General features: G+C 53.7%; 1 protein-coding gene across 1 annotated transcript in view; it reads right to left on the bottom strand.

Moving 5' to 3' along the window:
• Positions 1–4709: 4709 nt before the first annotated feature.
• Positions 4710–19638, bottom strand: part of FKBP15 (FKBP prolyl isomerase family member 15) — a 36587-nt gene continuing 21658 nt past the window's right edge. Inside the window, exons 18-29 of the mRNA XM_063144817.1 lie at positions 18290–18384; positions 17927–18029; positions 15738–15909; positions 14719–14855; positions 12727–12882; positions 12207–12359; positions 10468–10560; positions 9856–9966; positions 9345–9452; positions 8094–8722; positions 7477–7570; positions 4710–6644 (exon numbers count right to left, since the gene is read on the bottom strand). Coding sequence (XP_063000887.1) covers positions 6567–6644; positions 7477–7570; positions 8094–8722; positions 9345–9452; positions 9856–9966; positions 10468–10560; positions 12207–12359; positions 12727–12882; positions 14719–14855; positions 15738–15909; positions 17927–18029; positions 18290–18384 — 1929 coding nt within the window. The 3' untranslated portion in view covers positions 4710–6566. The remainder of the gene's footprint in view (positions 6645–7476; positions 7571–8093; positions 8723–9344; positions 9453–9855; positions 9967–10467; positions 10561–12206; positions 12360–12726; positions 12883–14718; positions 14856–15737; positions 15910–17926; positions 18030–18289; positions 18385–19638) is intronic.

Raw genomic sequence — 19638 nt, 5'->3', positions numbered from 1 at the left:
CCACGTCGCCTCCGCTGTGCTTCTTTAGGGTCGGCAGCATTTTATCAGAACGATGAAGGACCTGAGCAGCGCAATCCTAGGCTGTTTGTGTGCCTCCCACTACATTTCAAGGGTTCGCGAGGATCCTTTTGCAGGGACCGAGGGGTCGTGAAACGCCCCGTCACCCCTGGAGCGATCCGCAGGCGTAGCCGGGCAGGGTGGGGAGTCCCTCCAGCCGTGCAAGTCCCTTTCCAGCAACGGGTTTGCTTGCGACCAAGGGATGATGGGAGTTGCAGTCCAACCCATAAGGAGAGCACCAGACTTAGGGAGGCTGTGCTAAAGGAATGCTTGCCCCCCATTCCTACAACTCCCATCATCCCCCATCACTGCCTATGCTAACGGGGCAGTAGCACTCCAGGGTTTCAGAGGAGGCTGCCCCAGTCTCCTTGGAGAGGCCGGGGACTGAAACGGGACCTGCATGCAAAGCAGGGAGAAGGCTACCAGTGGCTACCAGTCCTGGTGGCTCTTAGCTACCTCCAGTATCAGAGGCATTGAGCTTCCATGCACCAGTTGCTGGGGAACATGGGTGGGAGAGTGCTGTTGCACCTGTGTCCTGGCTGATGGCTGGTTGGCCACTGCATGAACAGAATGCTGGACTAGATCCAGCCTTCCTCAACCTGGGGCGCTCCAGATGTGTTGGACTGCATCTCCCAGAATGCCCCAGCCAGCAGAGCTGGCTGGGGCATTCTGGGAGTTGTAGTCCAACACATCTGGAGCGCCCTAGGTTGAGGAAGGGTGAAGACCCTTGGTCTGATCCAGCAGGGCTCTTCAGATGTTCTTATAGAGCGGCCTTCCGGATGCGCTGCAGAAAGGACCCTCTTTTTCCATCCTTCTGTGGACCTGCAGAAGGCATTGTGGGGGGTGGGGTGGGGTGGGGGTTAGCTCGCTCTCCGTAGCCAGGTCCTGGCAACCGCCCCCCCTTTCCCCAGCCCCGCGGAGCGCAAGACGCAAAACGCTCAGCCTTCTGTTAACAAGTCATCAATTAAGGATGAAAGTTCAGCCTCGGCGTGGCTGTGGGAGACTTCGGTCCACCTTTATCTGCCGGCCTGCCACCCTCAAGACCTCAAATGAAATTCCGCCCAGTTTCGGCCGGGCGTCGGAGGTAGACCTGCCTGCTGTCGCGGCCGCAGAAACGTTTGAGCTGGGTCCAAAGCGACCTTGAAGGAGAGACGCTTGCAAGGGGGGGGGGGGCGTTTTCCCGCACGGGAAAAAAGAGATTGATCGTTCCGGTCCAGTTGGGCCGCTCGTTCTTGTCCGTGGCTCATTTGGGGAGCCGTCGAAGACGTCCAGGCCCCTGCCAAGTTGGGTATGGCCCTCCCGGTTCAGGGCTTGGCCGAATGCAGCATCTGCTACGAAGCCTACCGAGGGGCGTCCAGCGGGCGGGCGCCGAAGCTCCTGTGGTGCCGGCACGCCGTCTGCCTGGCCTGCCTGAGGAAGCTGGCCTGCCGGAACACGGCTTTCCCCTTCGTGGTGTGCCCCTTCTGCCGGACGGTGACCGCCGTGCCCGAGGGAGGCCTGCGCACCCTGAGGAACGACGAAAGCCTGCTGTTGGAGATGGCGCCCGCCCAGGGCAGAGCGGGAGCAGAGGCCGAAGAGGAGACGGAGGAGGACAAAGATGCCCCGCGGCCCTCCGACCGGCCCCGCGGCGACGCGGCCCGGTCCCTCGAGCTGAGCTACAGTCCGGGCTCCCCCATCTTCGCCGTCAGCAGCTTCGTGCTGGTGGAGCTGCCCGGCCGCGCCGCCTCCCGCGACTCCGAGACGCCGGCGGCGCTGGAGAACCTGCGCCTGTGCTTCGCCGTGACCATCCTCCTCCTCATTGTCTCGGTCTTCTTCGCGCTGGTCTTCTTAAAGTAGGCCGAGGGCGCAGCCTGGACGCATCTTCGAGACGTCCTGAGCCGAAAGGAGGCGGCTTTTGAAGGCGAGGTGCTAGTTAACACGGGAGCTAGGACTGACGTCAAAGGTAGGCACGGTGGGGTGTTTGCTGAGGGCCCACACCGCGGCAGGGCCCCCACGGAGAAAAGCAACCTGCTCGTTCCTCTGCTTCTCGCTCTGGCCCAGGCAATGGTGGCAGCGAGGAGGCGCAGGGGACGCCGTGGCCACCGTGCTCTCAAGCCAGCCAGCGGGAGCAAGGAAGAGGCCGAGAAGCAAGTGCAGCCGGTGACCCCGGCGGTGAGAAGGGGGACCCGTTGAGGGTGTCTTGACCTGTAGCCGGCGTGGTCAAGGCCCCTGGCAGATGCGGTAGGACCTTCTCAACTCGAGGCTCGAGAGTTCAGACGGTGCCGCGCGGCCCGGCTGAACGCAGCATTCGCTACAGCACCTACAGAGGGGCGTCCCCGCAGAGACGTCCTCCTTCCTCGCTACACGACGCCGAAGACATCAAGACTCGGAACTCTTTTGTACCCGGCGACTCGGAAGGAGCCTTGGCCCATCTCGCTCCCGGCGCTGATGGGACCAGGAAACAGCCCGCCCGTTATTCAAACGCACGGCTCTCTCGTAGGGCATTTAAAGTACAATGATGGCGACAACGCTGTTTTCTTCACAAATTGCGATTTGGGCATCTGCTGCACAGCTAGCTGGCAAAATAACTTAACGCGAACATCCTTCGGGCCCTTTTTTGAAAGTTCGGATCTACCAAGCAGCAGAGGTTTAGCACAGTTTGCCTTGCAGGCCTACACGGCGGCAGAGGTTTAGCAAAGTTGATGTTGCAGCCCGCTCCTAAAGAGGCTGACTCCAAACTGAGCCCCGCAAACTTCGACACGACCAAAGCGCCCGTAAGCGTGGTTGAAGGTTGCAGCCTTCCTTGGTTTGCAAATGGGGCCGGGGTGCTGCAAAAAAGCGCCGTTGGGGTCTAGCAGGACAGGTTTTCCAAGGCAGTTTGTAAACAGATGCAGAGGAATGCAGCTGTTTTGCCAAGCGCTCTGCTTTGAGGTAGCTAGCGCACAGACACCTCATGAAAGGGAAAAATCATGTGTGCATTGCCAATATCATACTTCAGGAAACTTTTAAGGACCCACAAAAGCAAAGCTATTTCCGGTTTTAAAGGAGGAACATCAGAAGAGCCCTGATGCTGGGTCAGACCAAGGGTCCGTCTAGTCCAGCGTTCTGTTCACACAGGGGCCCACCAGCTGTCAACCAGGGACCCACAAAGCAGGACACGGCGCAACAGCACCCTCCCACCCATGTTCCCCAGCAACTGATGCACACAACAGGCTTAAAAGTAATAACTTCCAAATGCCTCCTAAAAACATCTCTTTTTAAACAAGCCTTCCCTGGACTGTCATTTATTCTGGTTTTATGCGATTTTAAAGTTTTAATCTGGATTTTTATGGTTTTCGTTGTAAACTGTCCAGAAAGCTTAGGCGTTAGGCTGTATAATTATGAAATAAATAAATAACTTCTTCAGATACTGGAGTTAACACATAACCACCAGGGTTAGTAGATAGCCTTCCCCTCCAGGAATTTATCCACCCCCCTTTTCAAGCCATCCAAATGGGTCTCCATCACCACACCTTGTGGTAGTGAGTTCCACAGTTTGTCCATGGGCTGTGTGAAGAAGTCTGATCCAGCAGGGCACTTTTTACGTTCTTCATCAAACCATATAGCATAAAAACTACAGTAAGATTCTAGAAAGGGAAGGGCCTGCTGCCGGAATAAGGGAGTCTTTCAGGCCTGCTAAAAGGCATTCAAAGAACTCAGCAAGCTACATTCCATCCAGCAGGTCGTTCCACAGCTGGGGGGCGGCCAAGGAAAAGGCCCTGTGGCGTGTGACTGCCAATCTCACATTCGGCAGTCCCAGCAAATGTCTCTCCAAGGATCTTAGGCAGCGGGCTGGAACATAGGGAGCCAGTGTGGTGTAGTGACTAAAGTGTCGGACTGGGAGTCGGGAGATCCGGGTTCGAGTCCCCACTCGGCCATGGAAACCCACTGGGTGACTTTGGGCCAGTCACAGGCTCTCAGCCCAACCCACCTCACAGGGCTGTTGTTGCGAGGATAAACATGGAGAGGAGGAGGATTATGTACACCACCTTGGGTTCCTTGGAAGAAAAAAGGCGGGATGTAAATCCAATAATAAATAAATGTGGGGGAGGCGCTCGCTAAGGCACCTTGGATCGAGACCATGTAGGGCTTTAAAGGTAAGGACCAGCACTTTAGATTTTGCCCCACCTGCAATACGATAATAATACTTGCCTACCTTGCAGGACTGATGTAAAGACTACAGCAATAAACAAATGTTGAAAGCTCCAAAAACACGATATAAGGGCAAGTGAGATTATAGCCTCTCTCTCTCTCTCTCTCTGAAATTATTTTGGGGCTGCCTTTAAGCCTGGAAAAAACAACACACAAAGTGGATACAATCCATAAAAGCAGAGATTGCCAATTCAAACCAATTAAAACTTACCCGTAAAAACCAACAGTGTTGACTTGAAGGAAGGCCAGCAGAAACAGGTGGGTTTTCAGAGGTCTCCTGAAGACCTACAAAGAAGGGGCCTGACGAAAGCGGGTTCCAGAGGTGTGGGGCTACCACTGAGTAGGCCCTGCTCACTTGAACTCACCGGCCTAACCGCCCTTGAACGTGGGCAAGCGACAAGTTCCTCTGTCAATGGAGAACAAATGCACACGCAAAACACACACACACACAGCTGTGCCTTGCTTAAAAGAAAGAGCCAGGCCAGGTTTAATTTACTTTAATTGCACTTTCATTTTTTCAAGACATGAAATTAGGTTTCAAATAGGCTCCAGGTTCAAAGAGACGAGCCTCAGCATTAGTCCGTCCCGCTGCCGGAGAGAAGGAGGCCTTCCATGATATTCAAGCCCCCTCCCGCCCTAACGGGGCAACGCACAGCGACTGAGATGTGTGTGTGTGTGTGTGTGTTGGAGAAGGAACGGGATGAAACTGACGGGCGTTCAAAGCCGCCTGAGAAATCCCGGCTCTGCTACTGCCTTCCTTGTGCTCCACTTCCCAGCGCAGGTCAGCCCCTTTCAAGAGATGTTTGTGCTCATGCCGCTTCCTTCGCCCTCAGCCTTTCCAAAGCTAGGGAACGTTTTATTTGAGTGGAGGGAGGGAGGTGGGTGAATTGGAAGCTAGATCGACCTCAGAAGCAGGTACTGCTCAGGTGAGAAGTGAATTAAATCCATTTATAACCACCCCCAGCCCTATACAAACACACGCCTCTCACCACTAAAGGGAGAAGTATCTCTATCAAACTTCCTCAACTTCTGTAAGGCAGTCGGTTGGGGACAAGCCCGTGTGCATCACGGCCACTTTTAACTGTTTGTGGCCACAGGTGAGCCGCCGAAGTAAAAAAAACCAAATGCCCCCGCAGAGACTGTCGTCCTGAAGATTACGGCGGGACGTTCCGTCGCCCGAGACGGATCAGAGCCGCTTCACCGTGATTGTGTAAGCTCGCTCTTGGAGATCGGGGTGACCCACAGGGGACAGGAAAGGGTTGTGTCCAGAGCACGCCTGCGAGGTCCTAGTCCATCTGAAAGACGGCAGCATCCCCACAAACAGAAGGGCAAATCCAAAGACGATGACCCACCCGGATTTTTAAACAAAATCCCACGCGCCCTTCTATCCGGAGACAAAACAACAGACCCGCCCGAAGCCAAGGTACCGTGGAGCAACTCCGCCCCACAGATGGACCACGTGGCTTCGGGGGGATTCAAGCAGGCGCTCCCGTTTTGCCCCAAGGAAGTCAGAAAGTTGCACCAGGGGGAAAAAACCCAGGCTAATCGGATTTCCTGGTAATCCCAGCTGGACGGGATTAAAGGATGAGAGGGCAAAATCAAAACCGCCATGTCCTCTTGACTGGGGGAAAATCAGAAGTCGGTCACCAGGTGCTTCCAGCAATTTCGTTCCCCAACAGCGAGCGGGTGGGCGGCCGGGCTTTTTAAACCCATCCCGTTCCTCCCACAGCGCTGGGCAGATAACAGAACCTTCCCAGGAAGGGCTGCCTGGGCAGGCCGAAACGCCGACGAAACTTGACCTCCTGCTCCCCGAAAGGAGTCCGGACTGGGCAAGAACGGCCCCTGTCCTTCCACCCACTTAACACCTTCAGGGTCAAGAGAGTTTCTTATTGCAAAACACAAAAGTCAACAGTCCAGTGGGAAGAGTGGGGGCGGGATGGACCAGTAGGGTGAGAACCGAGCACCGTAGGGATTTCATATCGGCATCGCACCGAGAGGGAACCCCGCAGGGGGGCAAAAATCCCAGTCCCAGCCTCTTCATGGGGGAGAAAAAACAATCTGTCCTCGCTTGCATAAGTAGTTTAGGGTTAAGTAGTAGGCTGAAGTTACCGTTCGGACAGATGTGGGGGAGGGAGCAGCAGGCCAGCTCTTTCCGAGTCAGTCCAGGCAGAGAGAGGGGAGAGATGGGGCCCCACAGCCCCCTAAAAGAGTGCAAGTAACAGTCAGAGCATTGTGCAGCGGCCGCTCCTGTCCCGAACGAGCTGTTCAGGAAGCCACAAACAAAAACACACACACCCTTCCCACCGATTCCTGCCCAGATCAGAGTTCTGGCTGCATCTTCAGCCCAGCCAGTCCAGGTCGTCGTCATCTTCGTCGTCCCCAAAGAGCGGGGTTGGGGGAGGCTGGCCCTTCAGGCTCTGGAAGACCCAAGGGAGACGGAGTGAGGGCAGAGGCACGAGGCAGCGCGGGCACGGAGAACGGGGTGGGTGGGGGTGGGTGGGATTACGCCCGTCCTGGGCCGAGCAAGGGCGGGACGGTGGGACGCGAAGAGCGGCACGTTTTCAGCAAGCTGGCCCCCAGACTGGTTTGAAAAATGGTGACACGTTGGCAGGAGGGCCACGGAGCCAGAGGCAGGAGGCGGAAGCTGCTCTCCCCCCCTCCAGCGTTCCCTCCCTGCATCTGCATCTCCTGTCCAAATGTATCTTGCTCAGTTTGGAAAGAAAAGCCAGTGCCAACCCTGCATCAATTCCTCTGGAACGTGGAGGGGTTAAAGCTCCTTTAGCTCAAGGGCTGAATTCCATTCCGGAGAAGCTCTCGGGGGGGGGGGGCTAAATATTAAAAACGCCAGCCTCTTTTAGGTTAAAGTTCTTACTGGCAGTAACTAAAAACATTTAAACCTTTTACAATGGGGGGGGGGGAACCACAGGGTTGGTGGGAACTCCGTAGTGACACGGGAACGACGGCGTGGCTCTCTGGGGAACTGGATGAGGGAGGCCACATGTGCCAGATTTGGCCCCCGGGGCCTGAGGTTCAAGACCCCCACCCCCACCCCCATCTCTAGAATCAAAACAGTCTCCGATTCAGGAAGCAAACCCAGATAAGGCCGAAGGGAATTCCTCCAAGCCCCGCGCTTCTTCCCGCCAGTCTTAAAGCTGGCCGATTCTTCACCCCGGTTCAAGCCGCGAAGTGCCCGGGGTCCGGACCCCTGCCGGAGTTTGCACAGACACACACAGAGCCCCAATTCCTCACCAATTCCTCCTCCTCCTCCTCTTCCGGCGCGCGTCCCGATGCCGAAGGCTTACGAGGGGCAGGCTTGAAGAAGCTGCTTTTGTCTTCCGGGAGGCTGAGAAGGAAAGGGTAGAAGAAGGGCCAAGTTGAGTTCTGAGTACCGGTGAACAGGGACCGTTGCTGCAAGGAACAACCTCCCTCGGGGAGAGACGCGACCCCTTTCTCTTCCCACCCACAAAACCGACACTGACAAACGTGAAGCTACGAGCACGTTGGCCTAGTTATACAGCAGGGGAGAAGAACCCTCAGCCCCGTGGGCCAGATCCAGCCTGCCGGCTTGCCCACACAGCCCTCTAGGTTCCCCAGAAGGCCACGCCCCTTCCCCAAGCTCCACCTCCTTCCCCACAACCCCCACTGATTGATTGGCGGGTGCTCAGCTTTGGGGCAGCTTTTCCCCCCCTTTCTAAAAGGTCGAAATGCTTCTCTCTTGAGATTTAGTGAGCAGCAGGAAGAGGTTGAAGTTAAAGGATGCCGGTATTCCTTGGCCGGCCCCTTTGGGCCCCACCCACCCCCGGGATGCGGCCCTCGGGCTTCCCACGGGCTCCCCGAAGGCACACCATTCGCCCCTGCCCCCTGACCTGGAATCCCCTCGGGTAGGACTGAGCCCCGATCCTGGCTGTGCTCCAATGACGTCTTGCTGGCCAGCTGTACTGGACGGAGGAACGGGGAGATCCTGGCTTGGAACATCTGGGCTGCTGTTCTCTCCTCTGTCTGGGCTGACTGCCGGCGCCGTCCCGTCTGCCGGCGGCTTCGCAGGCTCTGGAACAGTGCCGGAGGCAGCGTCCGTAGCGCGGGTTTCACCCAGAGCGTTTGTCCCCACCTGTTCAGAGTCAGCTGCCTCTTCATCGGCCTCCTCCTCACTGGCGGGGATCTCCAGCCGTGGGAGAGGCTTGGCCGTTTGGCCCACAAGGGGTTGTTCAGGGTCCACTTCCGATTCCAGCGCTTCAGGGGCTGGCCCAGCCTGGCCTGCTTCTGGGGAGAGAGACGACGGAGGGACATCCGACTCCCCCTCCGGGCGATCGGAAGGGACGAAGGATGCCGCCACCGCCACCGCCACCTCCAGGGTTTCGTGGGGAGAATCGCTGCGGTGCTCCTGGTCAGAGATCCCTGGGCTTGCTCGTTGCCTCTGCACAGGATTCGGGCCTTCCTCCTCGCTGCTGCTCTCTGTCCTCTGCTTGTGACTCTCGAGCAACTGCAGGGTTATCGTCTGGAAGCAGACAGAAGAGGTGAAAGGGAGAGGGGGGTCACGACTCGCCCAGGACACACGCTGCAGACACACCCTCGGAAGGAGCATCGCTCCCGGAGACAATGGCGGACGGATCCCAGAGGGCAAAACGCACGGCTGGAGGCGTCTTCCAGAGCGACCACAAGAATGCGCCTACTCAGGGCCTTTTCAGTGGTGGCCCCCAATTTTGGAATGATCGCCCCGATGAGGCTCGCCTGGCACCAACATTAACTTTTCGGCACCAGGTTAAGACCTTTTCTCTTCTCCCAGGCATTTAACAGCATTTAACAACATATGCTAGGTTTGTCTGTTTCTTAAGGGACCCCAGAACTGATGTTGTTTAAAATGGATACTGTTTTATACTGTTGTTTTTATATTTTTGAAGGTTTTAAATTGTGTATACTTTTTTAATGTTCCCTGGTTTTAACATTTGTAAACCGCCCGGAGAGCTTCGGCTGTGGAGTGGTAAATAAATAAATAAATTCCCCACGGCTGGATCTTCGTCCCCTTTGCCCCTCCTGGGACTAGCAACAGCAACCGTGCAAAGGCAGAGCCATTCCCCGAAGGGGGCCGGAGCAGGACGCAGCTGCCCCGGGGGCCGTACCTTGATGGTGCTCATGACCACGCCAAGGACCACCTGGCCGGTGTACGTCTCCCCCAGCTCAAACTGGCGCCGTAGAGAATGGAAGACTCCGTTCATGATCTTCTTCACCTGGGGACAGACACGCGCCATGACGTCGGAAGGCCTGCAAGCAGCGGGGGTGTCCCGGGGTCCTGCTAGACCAGCCTTCCCCAACCTGTGGCCCTCCAGACGTGCCAGAGCACAACTCCCATCATTCCCAGGCAGCGTGGAGAACATGCTGTGGGGTACGGAAGGGCGAGGAGCGAGGCAGGTAGGAAGAAGCAGAGTTGTATGCTGGGGGGGGGTAAACACCGCCCCCCTGGTACATCAAAAAGGGGGCCCTGCTCACGCAGGAGGCACAAAGGACGGGGGAGACGCAGCTGCGAGGATGCGGCAGAGCGCAGAAACCTACCCAACAGGAAACCTTCCCCCGCTTCATGAAGAGCACCACTGAATGAGCGAAGCAGGATTGGACCTGGGCTGGGGTACGTACCTCTTCGGTCGAACTTGCAGGCGACGTCCGGTCAGCGCCTTTCTCGAGATCCTGGATCCGGCCTTCATAGTGTGCCTTGAGATCAGCCAGCTGGGACTGGAGAGCCACGTACTGTTTTTTGGCAAGTCGGGAGCAGAGGGAAGGGACGGAGAGTCAGCGTTCCAAGGTGGTGGCGCAGGGTAGGCCTGGGCGGGCTCAGGACTGGGGGATCTACTCTGTGAGTTCTTTTACTAAAACTCTTGAGGTCCACCACGTGGCTTAACATGAAACGTACAAAGAGCCCTGGTGGAACAGACCAAGGTCTAGCATTCTGTTTGCCCACTGGCCCACCGGCTGCTGCGACACTCACGGCCTGCTTGTGAGTTCCTGGTCGCCCACTGTGTGACCAGAGGGCTGCACTAGACGGACCCTTGGTCTGATCCAGCCTCAGGGCTCTTCTCATGTTCTGAATGCCTGGATTTCGAGCGCTTGGCGTCTGAGCCGCTGTGCAACACCAATTGTCAGGAGGGCCCTGCAGAAAGGCCTGCCCGGCGCCAGAGAATCGTGGATCCTTTGGCAACACGCATTTCACTGGGGTGGGAGGGCGTGAAGGAAGAGAACAGCCACACTTACTTTGTCTTTTACAGGCTCGAGCTGTTCCAATTGCTCCTGCAACTCTGAGAGTTTATTGTCCTCCGAGCTCCTCGTGGATTTGAGTAGGGAAATCTGGAAAGAAATTGCGTGTGAAATGGAGCTCTCTCTCTCTCTCACACACACACACACAAATATATTAAAGGTACAGATTTCCCCTTCAAAATGCAGACCAGCAGCATCTGAGAATGAACAGTCCAAAATATCTGGAGGACACCAGGCTGGGGTGGCCCGCCTGGCTTCCGCGTTAGTATCTTTCCCGCACCAGGCAAAGTCCTTTTCATTTTCCGAGCCTTTTAAGATTAAGTTACGGTTTTATATTGTTTTAGCTCGGCGCAGTTCATTCCTCTTAGCCTCAACTTTTAAACGTGATTTGTTGCTGGGAAGTTTCTTGACCCTCCATTCTCTGTCTTTATGAAGTCTTTTGCGATTCCATGACAGTGTTGTGTTGGTCCTGGTTGGCTGGGAAATCGTAAATTTTTTTGTTTTCTAATCCCTGTACGTTACGATCTTCTCAATGCCCGCTGACCACCTTTTTATTCTCCCAGGCATGCCAAGAACCAGGGTGTGTTAAATAGTGTTTTTAGTACTTTTTAAGTTTGGTTGCATTTTCTGGAATGGTTTTATTTGGTTTTCACTCTGCGCTGGTTTGATTCTTCATTTTAACGTTTGCATTTTTACGCTTTTAAGGTATGGGACATCGCCCCGAGAACATGGGTTACTGGGCAGTTTTAAAAGGTACAGTAAATAAAATTAAACCCAAATAAATTGCATGGGCGTTATGCCATCCGATCGTGCTCAGGGAAGCGAAAGGAGCTCGCCAATCCAGGCGGCCACCCGGACCGTGGGTGGGAAAAGACGCCTCTAGCGCACTTCAGAAAGCGCCAACAGGGAAGAGGGCAAGGCAAGTGTGACGGCACGGACCTCACCCAGAAGGCCTTGCCTGGCACACCCTTCTCAGGCCACGCGCCACCTCTTGAAAAGCCCGAGGAAAGGGTAAAAACAACACCACCTCTCCCCTATATACGAGAGAGCAAGGTAAAGGGTTTTTGATAAATAGGTTCTATTGTGGAGGTACTGAACTGCAGGTGTATTGGTAGATCCTTTTACACTGTGTAATAGAGCAGGTAATAAGTCCGAGCTGAAGCGTGGTTTGTGGCGACAGAACACAAAGTAAAGTTTATTGAAATTGAACAGATCTTTGGTATTTCAGTTTAGATCAAACCTGCTTGTTTTTAGATTTAAAACAATATTTATTTATTTATTTATTTATTACATTTTTATACCGCCGAAGCTCTTTGGGCGGTTCACAAAAATTAAAAACATTCAAAGTATAAAACAGTATAAACCCATAATATAAAATACAATATAAAAGCTCAACCAGATAAAAACAGCAGCAATGCAAAATTACAAATCCCAAGTCCCTTAAAATCCTATCTCTTCTCACTCTTCACACACCAAACACTCTCACGTAGCACAAGCCAGACTAAAACTCCCAGACTAAAACCAGATCTCAAACCAACCCACCCACAATCCCCTCAGCCAATCTATTTATGCTCCTCCCTCCCGTCTCACCGCATCACTAGCCACACCCACTCAGTCCAACATTCCTCACTCGCTAGACACACAAACGCCAGACATACCTAAGGGACAGAAAGGTGGGTATCACCCCAGCAAGCGTGTTGGCGGGGAAGGGGCTGAGGGAGGGGCTGGCCACCGACCTTTTCTTCCAGCTGGGCTATCGTCCGCTGATGGGCGTCCCTCTGCTCACAGGCTTCCCGATATTGACGCGCGTGTTGCTCCTTGGTGGAGCTCAGCATCCTCTGGCACTTGGCCTCCCACTGGGACTCCAGTTCCGCCTGCATCAGGGACAGCTTCCGTCCCCCGCAACACAAAGAGGACATGCCGGTCAGCCCCCCACATTCACCACACACCGGTTTCCTGCCCGCCCACCCCTCCGCCCACATGAAAGGCTGTAGCGTAGCCCTCCCCTGTCAGATGTGTTGGACTACAACCCCCAGGATTCCTGACTCCTGGCCGGGGCTGATGGGGGGGTCAAGGTCTGGAGCACACCTACCAGTGCCCGAAAATATCTCAGCTGGGAGCCCGAAAGGTTTCTTGGGAAGCCTCCAAGGAAAAAGAGAAAAGTGGGAGGGGAAAAAGAGGGGGGGAGAGAGAGAGAGAGAGGCGAAACTCATCTCGGGGCTCCCCCGGAGCGTGGAATCCACGTCTGCCCCTCACCTGCTCTGAAGCCGCCTGGTCGGTGGAGGTCCGGGCCTTTTTGAGAAGCTGCCGTAGCTTGTCCAACTCGTCTTGGTATGATTTGCGGATCTCGTCCATCTCCTCTTCGGCCTGCTCTCGCTCCACGAGGGATTTCTTCTTCCGTTCAGAGAGGTTCTGGAGCAGCGGAAGAAAACACGCATACACACACAGGACAAAGTCTGGGTCAGGCTGCGCGAGGCGTGCGAGGCGGTGGAATGCATCCCGGCTACTCTGGACTACGGGTGGGAGGGGGGCGTTCTGGGACGCTCACGCTGGCTGGGGAACGCTTGGGAGTTGTCGGGCTTTCGCCTATCTCAACATGCCTTCAGGTAGGTTGGGCCTTTATTCGCTCAGCTGAGCTAACTACCCAGGCAAGCACTGTAGAATAGTCCTTTTCCCCTTCGTTTGTTTTCTGAAAATAAATTCATTTCTCTTTAGTTCTGGTTACAGAAGTCAAATAATATCATCGTTCAATCCCAATTCCAATTCCTGCCTGGTTTCTAATGTTAATTAAGAATTCACTTGCTTAGTACACCTTAATTCATTACTCACAACTCCTGGGATCACCCCTTTCTGTGGACAAGTTTTCTTTCAGGCATGTTGGAACGGGAGCCTCCTTTTCCCTCGGACTATGCTCTCCGCAGCCCTTATATTGCCAACGGAGGCATTCCCCCACACCCGGCTCTATTTACAAATTCAACCAATTCCCTCCCTACCCCTTCAAGCTTGCCTTCCTTTAATTGCCCTCGTGCCAATTCCTCTAGGAGAGCGATCTATCAGCCACCTTTGCCACTGACAGCAGATCATCGAATGCTAGAATAGTAGGGTTGGAAGGGGCCTCCAAGGCCATCGAGTCCAACCCCCTGCTCCATGCAGGAATCCACCTGAAAGCATCCGACAAGTGGCTGTCCAGCTGCCTCTTGAAGGCCTCTAGTGTGGGAGAGACCACCACCTCCCTAGGCAACTGGTTCCATTGTCATACTGCTCTAACAGTCAGGACGTTTTTCCTGATATCCAGCCGGAATCTGGCTTCCTGTAACTTGAGCCCCTTATTCCGGGTCCTGCACTCTGGGAGGATCGAGAGGAAATCCTGGCCCTCCTCCGTGTGACGTCCTTTCAAGGTTATTTGAAGGAACGCCTCCTCCCATATGTACCTACCCGGACCTTAAGATCATCTACAGGGGCCCTTCTCTGTGAGCCCCTGCCAAAGGAAGTGAGGCAGGTGGTTACTAGGAGGAGGGCTTTCTCCGCTGTGGCACCCCGGTTGTGGAACGAGCTCCCCAGAGAGGTCCGCCTGGCGCCTACACTGTACTGCTTTCGTCGCCAGCTGAAGACCTTTTTATTTACTCAGTATTTTAATACTTAATTTTAACTTAAATTTAAATTTTACTGTTTTAACTCTGTATTTTAACCTTATATCAATTTTGCTGCGTGGTTTTATCCTGGTTGTGCTTTTTATATTGTATTTTGTATTTGTATTTTTAACTTGTTGGTTGTTTTATGATGGTTTTAATTTTTGTGAACCGCCCAGAGAGCTTCGGCTATTGGGCGGTATAAAAATGTAATAAAATAAATAAATAAATAAATAAATAAATAAATAAGGTCTTGAAGAGTGCTATCCTGTCTCCCCTCAATCTTCTCTTCCCCAGGCTAAACATGCCCAGTTCTTTCCGTCTCTCCTCCTAGAGCTTTATTTCCAGACCTCTGATCATCCTGGTTGCCCTCCTCTGAACACGCTCCAGCTTGTCTGCCTCCTTCTTGAAGTGTGATTAGATGATTCACTGATTCTTCCCTTCGCAGCTTCACGTGACTGGATCCCAGTCCTGATCTTAATGAGACCCCGATATACGCCTGCGATCACTGACCAGCTCCAATCTAAGCTCTTTCCCTCCCCTAACTTATTTGCAGCATTTAAACACAGGAAAAAAGCGCCCATGGAAATGTTAGCGGGACGACAGGCGGCCCCCTTACCTTCTCCAGATTCTCCTTCTCCACCCGGAGGTCAGCCAGCTCCTCCTCCAGCACAGCCACCTTGCCCTCCAGCTGCTTGCGGCCCTGCTTCTCCACTTGGAACTTACTCCTGGTGTCCTCGGACGACTCCTGAAGCTCTGCAGAGGGCAAAGCGCGGGACTGGCATCCGCCGGGCAGCCCTCCGCCCCCGGAGCCTCTCCCCTTCCCCAATGCCATCTGGTGCCCTCCTCTCCCCTCCCCTCCCCTTTGGCTCTGTACAGAGAAAAGGACTCCGCCAGCAGCTCTGGTCCGCTTGCACTGGCTGCCTGTATGTTTCCGAGCCCAATTCAAGGTGCTGGTTTTGACCTATAAAGCCTTACACGGCTTGGGACCACAATACCTGATGGAACGCCTCTCCCAACGTGAATATAACCAGTCACTACGTTCAACATCTAAGGTCCTCCTCCGGGTGCCTACTCCGAGAGAGGCTCGGAGTATGGCAACGAGGGACAGGGCCTTTTCGGTGGTGGCCCCCAGACTATGGAACGATCTCCCTGACGAGGCTCGCCTGGCGCCAACGCTGCTATCTTTCCGGTGCCAGGTTAAGACTTTCCTCTTTGCCCAGACATAGGGCGGCACATCCCAGCAGATCTCACGATAGCAGATCTAATCACCCACATGTTTAGTTTTTAATCGGTTTTTAATTGCTTTATGTGTGTATGTTCCGTGTTTTAGAGTTTTAAATTTTGTATTCTTGTTTTAACCTCAATTTTAGAATTTCTGTAAACCGCCCAGAGAGCCCTGGCTATGGGAGCAGTATATAAGTGTAATAAATAAATAAATAAATAAATAAATAAATATTGTTGACTTCCTGTAGCCCCTAAAACTGCTTCCCCCACACTGGCACATTCCAGATGTGCTGGGACTACAACTCCCATTGGGCCCAGGAGCTGGAGTTAAACCCAGGTTGGGGAAAGCGGGCCCAAAAGGCTACAGAGAAGCGCTCTGCACGTGCTCCAAGCCCCTCCCCTCCCCTTTACCTGCCAGCTGGGCCTGCAGCTGGCTGAGCTGCACCCCGTGCCTCCCCGCCTCCTTCAGGGCCGCGTTCAGCTGAGCGTGCAGCTCCATCTCTTTCTTCTGGTGAGCGGTCAGCTCCAGCTGCAGCCGGGAGAGTTGCGCCGTGGCGGCCGACAGCTCCTCAGCCACCTTGACCTGCAACCGGCGGGGCAGCCGTCAGTTCCGAAGGGCGGGCGGGCGGGCGCTCATCGTGACCATCCCCTTAGCCACGCCCAAAAGAAGAGGCTCCAAAACGCAGGTCAGCAAGACGGTTTTGATCTCCACCAAGAGGCGGCCTTTTGAATAGATCTTACCGTATTTCTTCGATTCTAAGACGCACTTTCCCCCCCCCCCTAAATAAACAGCTCTAAAAATAGAGTGCGTCTTAGAATCGATGGTGTCTTAGAATCGAAGCAATACGGTAAGAGGAAAAGAGGAAGCTCCTGCAGCAGCCTCGAGCCTTGCGAGCGAGGAGGAGCTGGGAGGGTAAGCGCCTGGTTTTTTGTTAGTCAAATTTATTCGTAAGTCCCATCAATTTCCATGGGACTTACTTGCGTGTCGTCGTCCCCTGGTGCACAGACAAGTAAAGAGCGGGACTGGAGAGTTAAGTTTACTCTTTGTTTCAACGCCCCCCCCCCCTTCTTCCCGCGCAAATGGCAGTTTCTTCTCTCACAGAGGGAAAAAAGCAAAGGACACAATCATTAGAAGAAAGCGCGGAGGGGGGGAGGAGGTTGGCTGGGCGGTGAGGGAAGTATTTCTTTGATTCTAAGATGCCCTTTTTCCCCAAATAAACATCTCTAAAAATGGGGTGCGTCTTAGAATCGATGGCGTCTTAGAATCGAAGAAATACGGTAATTGACTTTTTGCTGCCCCCAAAATACTTCGCATCCTAACAAGGGACGATTCACGGTTACTGGGGCATTCCACACACACAGACCCGGGTACTGTGAAGATTGCTAAGCTCAGAGGAAACGGGAGATTTTGAGGGGTGTTGGTGGCAGATGGCGTCAGCGGCCCTGCTAGCAAAAGCGTCCTGACGCTGCCTCCCTGCGAGCCTTGGTTCCTTTGCACCACCGCCTGCAATGCAAGAGAAGGGGGAGTTGGGCGAAGGGGGACGTCCCGTGAGACTTTCCCCAGACGCCAGAGACCCAGCAGAGGCGGGCTGAGCTTTGAAATGGTAACTCAGAAAGAGCAGGGGGAGAAGATTATGGGAAGGATTCCAGGTTACTCGGACTTCCAAGGACAAGGCCTCACCTGTTCCCACCCCTGATCCGGTGGCGGCAGCAACAAGAGAGGAAAGGTAACACCACCAGGAGCGAAAGCGGGGGGGGGGGGGGATGAGAGAGAGACAGAGAGAGAGATTAAAAGAGGAAAGACGGCATTCTGCAATTAGGAGGACACACACCCGGGTATTCTGGGGTCCGGGGATTCGGCACGTAAGGGAAAAAGCCCAGCAGGTATAGGAACTCAGATGCTTAACCCTAGCGACAGACTCTAAGGTGAGCCCAGATGTAAGGCCACTCAAGGAGAGTTAGCCAGGCTTTTCCCGCCCCTGGGGTCCTCTGGATGGGTGGGACCACAACCCCCATAATCCCCCAGCCACTGGATTATGGGAGTTGCGGACCCACCCACCCAGAGGGCCCCAGGGCGGGGAAGCGTTGGACTTTAGCTACAGTTCAATACTTTCACAGCCTTGTTGGGCTCACGACGCAAGAGGCCCAGGTGCTCAAAAGATGCTGTGTTCTGCATTGTTGTAAACCGCCCAGAGAGCTTCGGCTGTGGGGCGGTATATAAATGTAATTAAATAAATAAATAAATAAATCCCGTTATCATTCCTCCCGCTGCGCTTCCCACGGTTCCAAAAGTGTATGAATATTTTTGCTCGACGCTTCAACATTCCCCGGACAGCCTGCTCCGTTTGTTTTCAGTTCTTCCTTTGATAAGTTGAAAAACCGCCCCCACCCCCAAAGAGGTATGATCTCTCTCCTCTCCCGCTGGCCTCCTTTTCGAAACGTGCTAGCGGAGCAAAGCTGGGATTTTACTCTGTACTAGCGATTGTGAGCACGGAGCCAGAGGGTGGTAGTAATCCCGGATTAAAAACACACACCGACATACAACGGAGCAGGATTTGGGGGCCTCGCTCCACCTCTCAGGTCTCTCGCTTGGGATTTACCTTCTCCTGCTCGGCGTGCAAGACCCGGGCCTGCGTGTGCTCCGTGTTCATCTGGAGCGAGTTGTTCCTCTGCTCCATCAGCTGGTTGCTCTGCTCCACGTACCTGGAGGGAGAGGGGGGCACAAGGTGTGGATTTACAAGGCTATCAGGGCGGCATGCAGGTAAAAATCACGCAACCATAATAAAACGATAAATGCACGCGGCTAAAAGCAAATGAAACCACGAATAACCAAAACCAGAACAGATTCGAAAGCAGTAAAAACCATTAGAACAATTCAAACTAGGTCCTTAGGCCTACGGAGCTCAGGTCCCGCCGCCAAGCCACGCCGGCGTGTTTCGAACGGAGGGCAGAAGGTTCCTCACCTCTGGTTGCGGTCGATCAATTCGCTGATCTTCTCGTTCTGCTCCTTGATGCGGCCGCTCTTCTCAAACACCTCTTCTTTTAGCCTCTCGTTCTCCTGAAGCATCAACAGGAGGTGTCAAGAGCCAAGGAAGCGTTAGGAAGCTTTCCTCAACTTGGCGGTATCCCAGAGGTTCCCACATCCTCAAGTCCCAGGGGTGGGGGTGGGGGACTGCAACTCCTATCAAACCCAGCCAGGGGGATCAGGGGTGGATGGGAGCTGTAGGCCAACAACGTAAACGTGACCCAAGGTTCCCCCTCCTCCTCATCTTATTATGTGGTCACAGACCCATTAGAAACAACAGCAGTCATCATGAAACACATAAACACATTCAAGGTGCTGGTTTTAACCTATAAAGCCCTACATGGCTTGGGACCACAATACCTATCCCGACATGATAGCACTCTTCAAATACTTAAAAGGTTGTCACACGGAGGAGGGCCAGGATCTCTTCTCGATCCTCCCAGAGTGCAGGACACGGAATAACGGGCTCAAGTTACAGGAAGCCAGATTCTGGCTGGACATCAGGAAAAACTTCCTGACTGTTAGAGCAGTGCAACAGTGGAACCATTTACCAAGGGAGGTGGTGGGCTCTCCCACACTAGAGGCCTTCAAGAGGCAGCTGGACCACCATCTGTCAAGGATGCTTTAGGGTGGATTCCTGCATTGAGCAGGGGGTTGGACTCGATGGCCTTGTAGGCCCCTTCCAACTCTGCTATTCTTGGATTCTATGATTCTATGAACCTACCTGTACACTGCACTCTACATCTAAGGTCCTCCTCCGAGGGAAGCACAGAGGATGGCAACAAGGCAGAGGGCCTTTTCAGTGGTGGCCCCCTGACTGTGGAATGATCTCCCCAATGAGGCTTGCCTGGCGCCAGCATTATTACCTTTCAGGTGCCAGGTCCAGACTTTTCTCTTCTCCCAGGCATTTAACAACGCTAAGTTTGGTTTTTTTAACGGACCCCAGAACTTTTGTTTTTAAATGGATAACGTTGTTGTTACGTTTTTGACGGTTTTTAAATTTCGTATACCTTTTTTTAAAAAAATGTTTACTGCTTTTAACTTTTGTAAACCGCCCAGAGAGCTTTGGGTATGGGGCGGTATATAAATGTAATGAATAAATAAATAAATTAATAAATAAAAACACAATCATTCATTCGTTATACCACAGGCTAAAAAGGTTATTAAAAAAAAAATCATACAAGAAAAACATCTTCAACTAGCGAGTAAAGGAGAGAGAAAAACGGGGTGTTCTGCCCAAATTATGGAAAGAATGTTTTGTAGCTTGACCTACCTGCACGTGCACAC

Source organism: Elgaria multicarinata, chromosome 19 (assembly GCF_023053635.1).
Source record: "Elgaria multicarinata webbii isolate HBS135686 ecotype San Diego chromosome 19, rElgMul1.1.pri, whole genome shotgun sequence".
NCBI classification, from domain to species: Eukaryota; Metazoa; Chordata; class Lepidosauria; order Squamata; family Anguidae; genus Elgaria; species Elgaria multicarinata.
The sequence above is the reverse complement of the archived record's forward strand: the minus strand, read 5'-3'. Positions and strand labels throughout refer to the sequence as shown.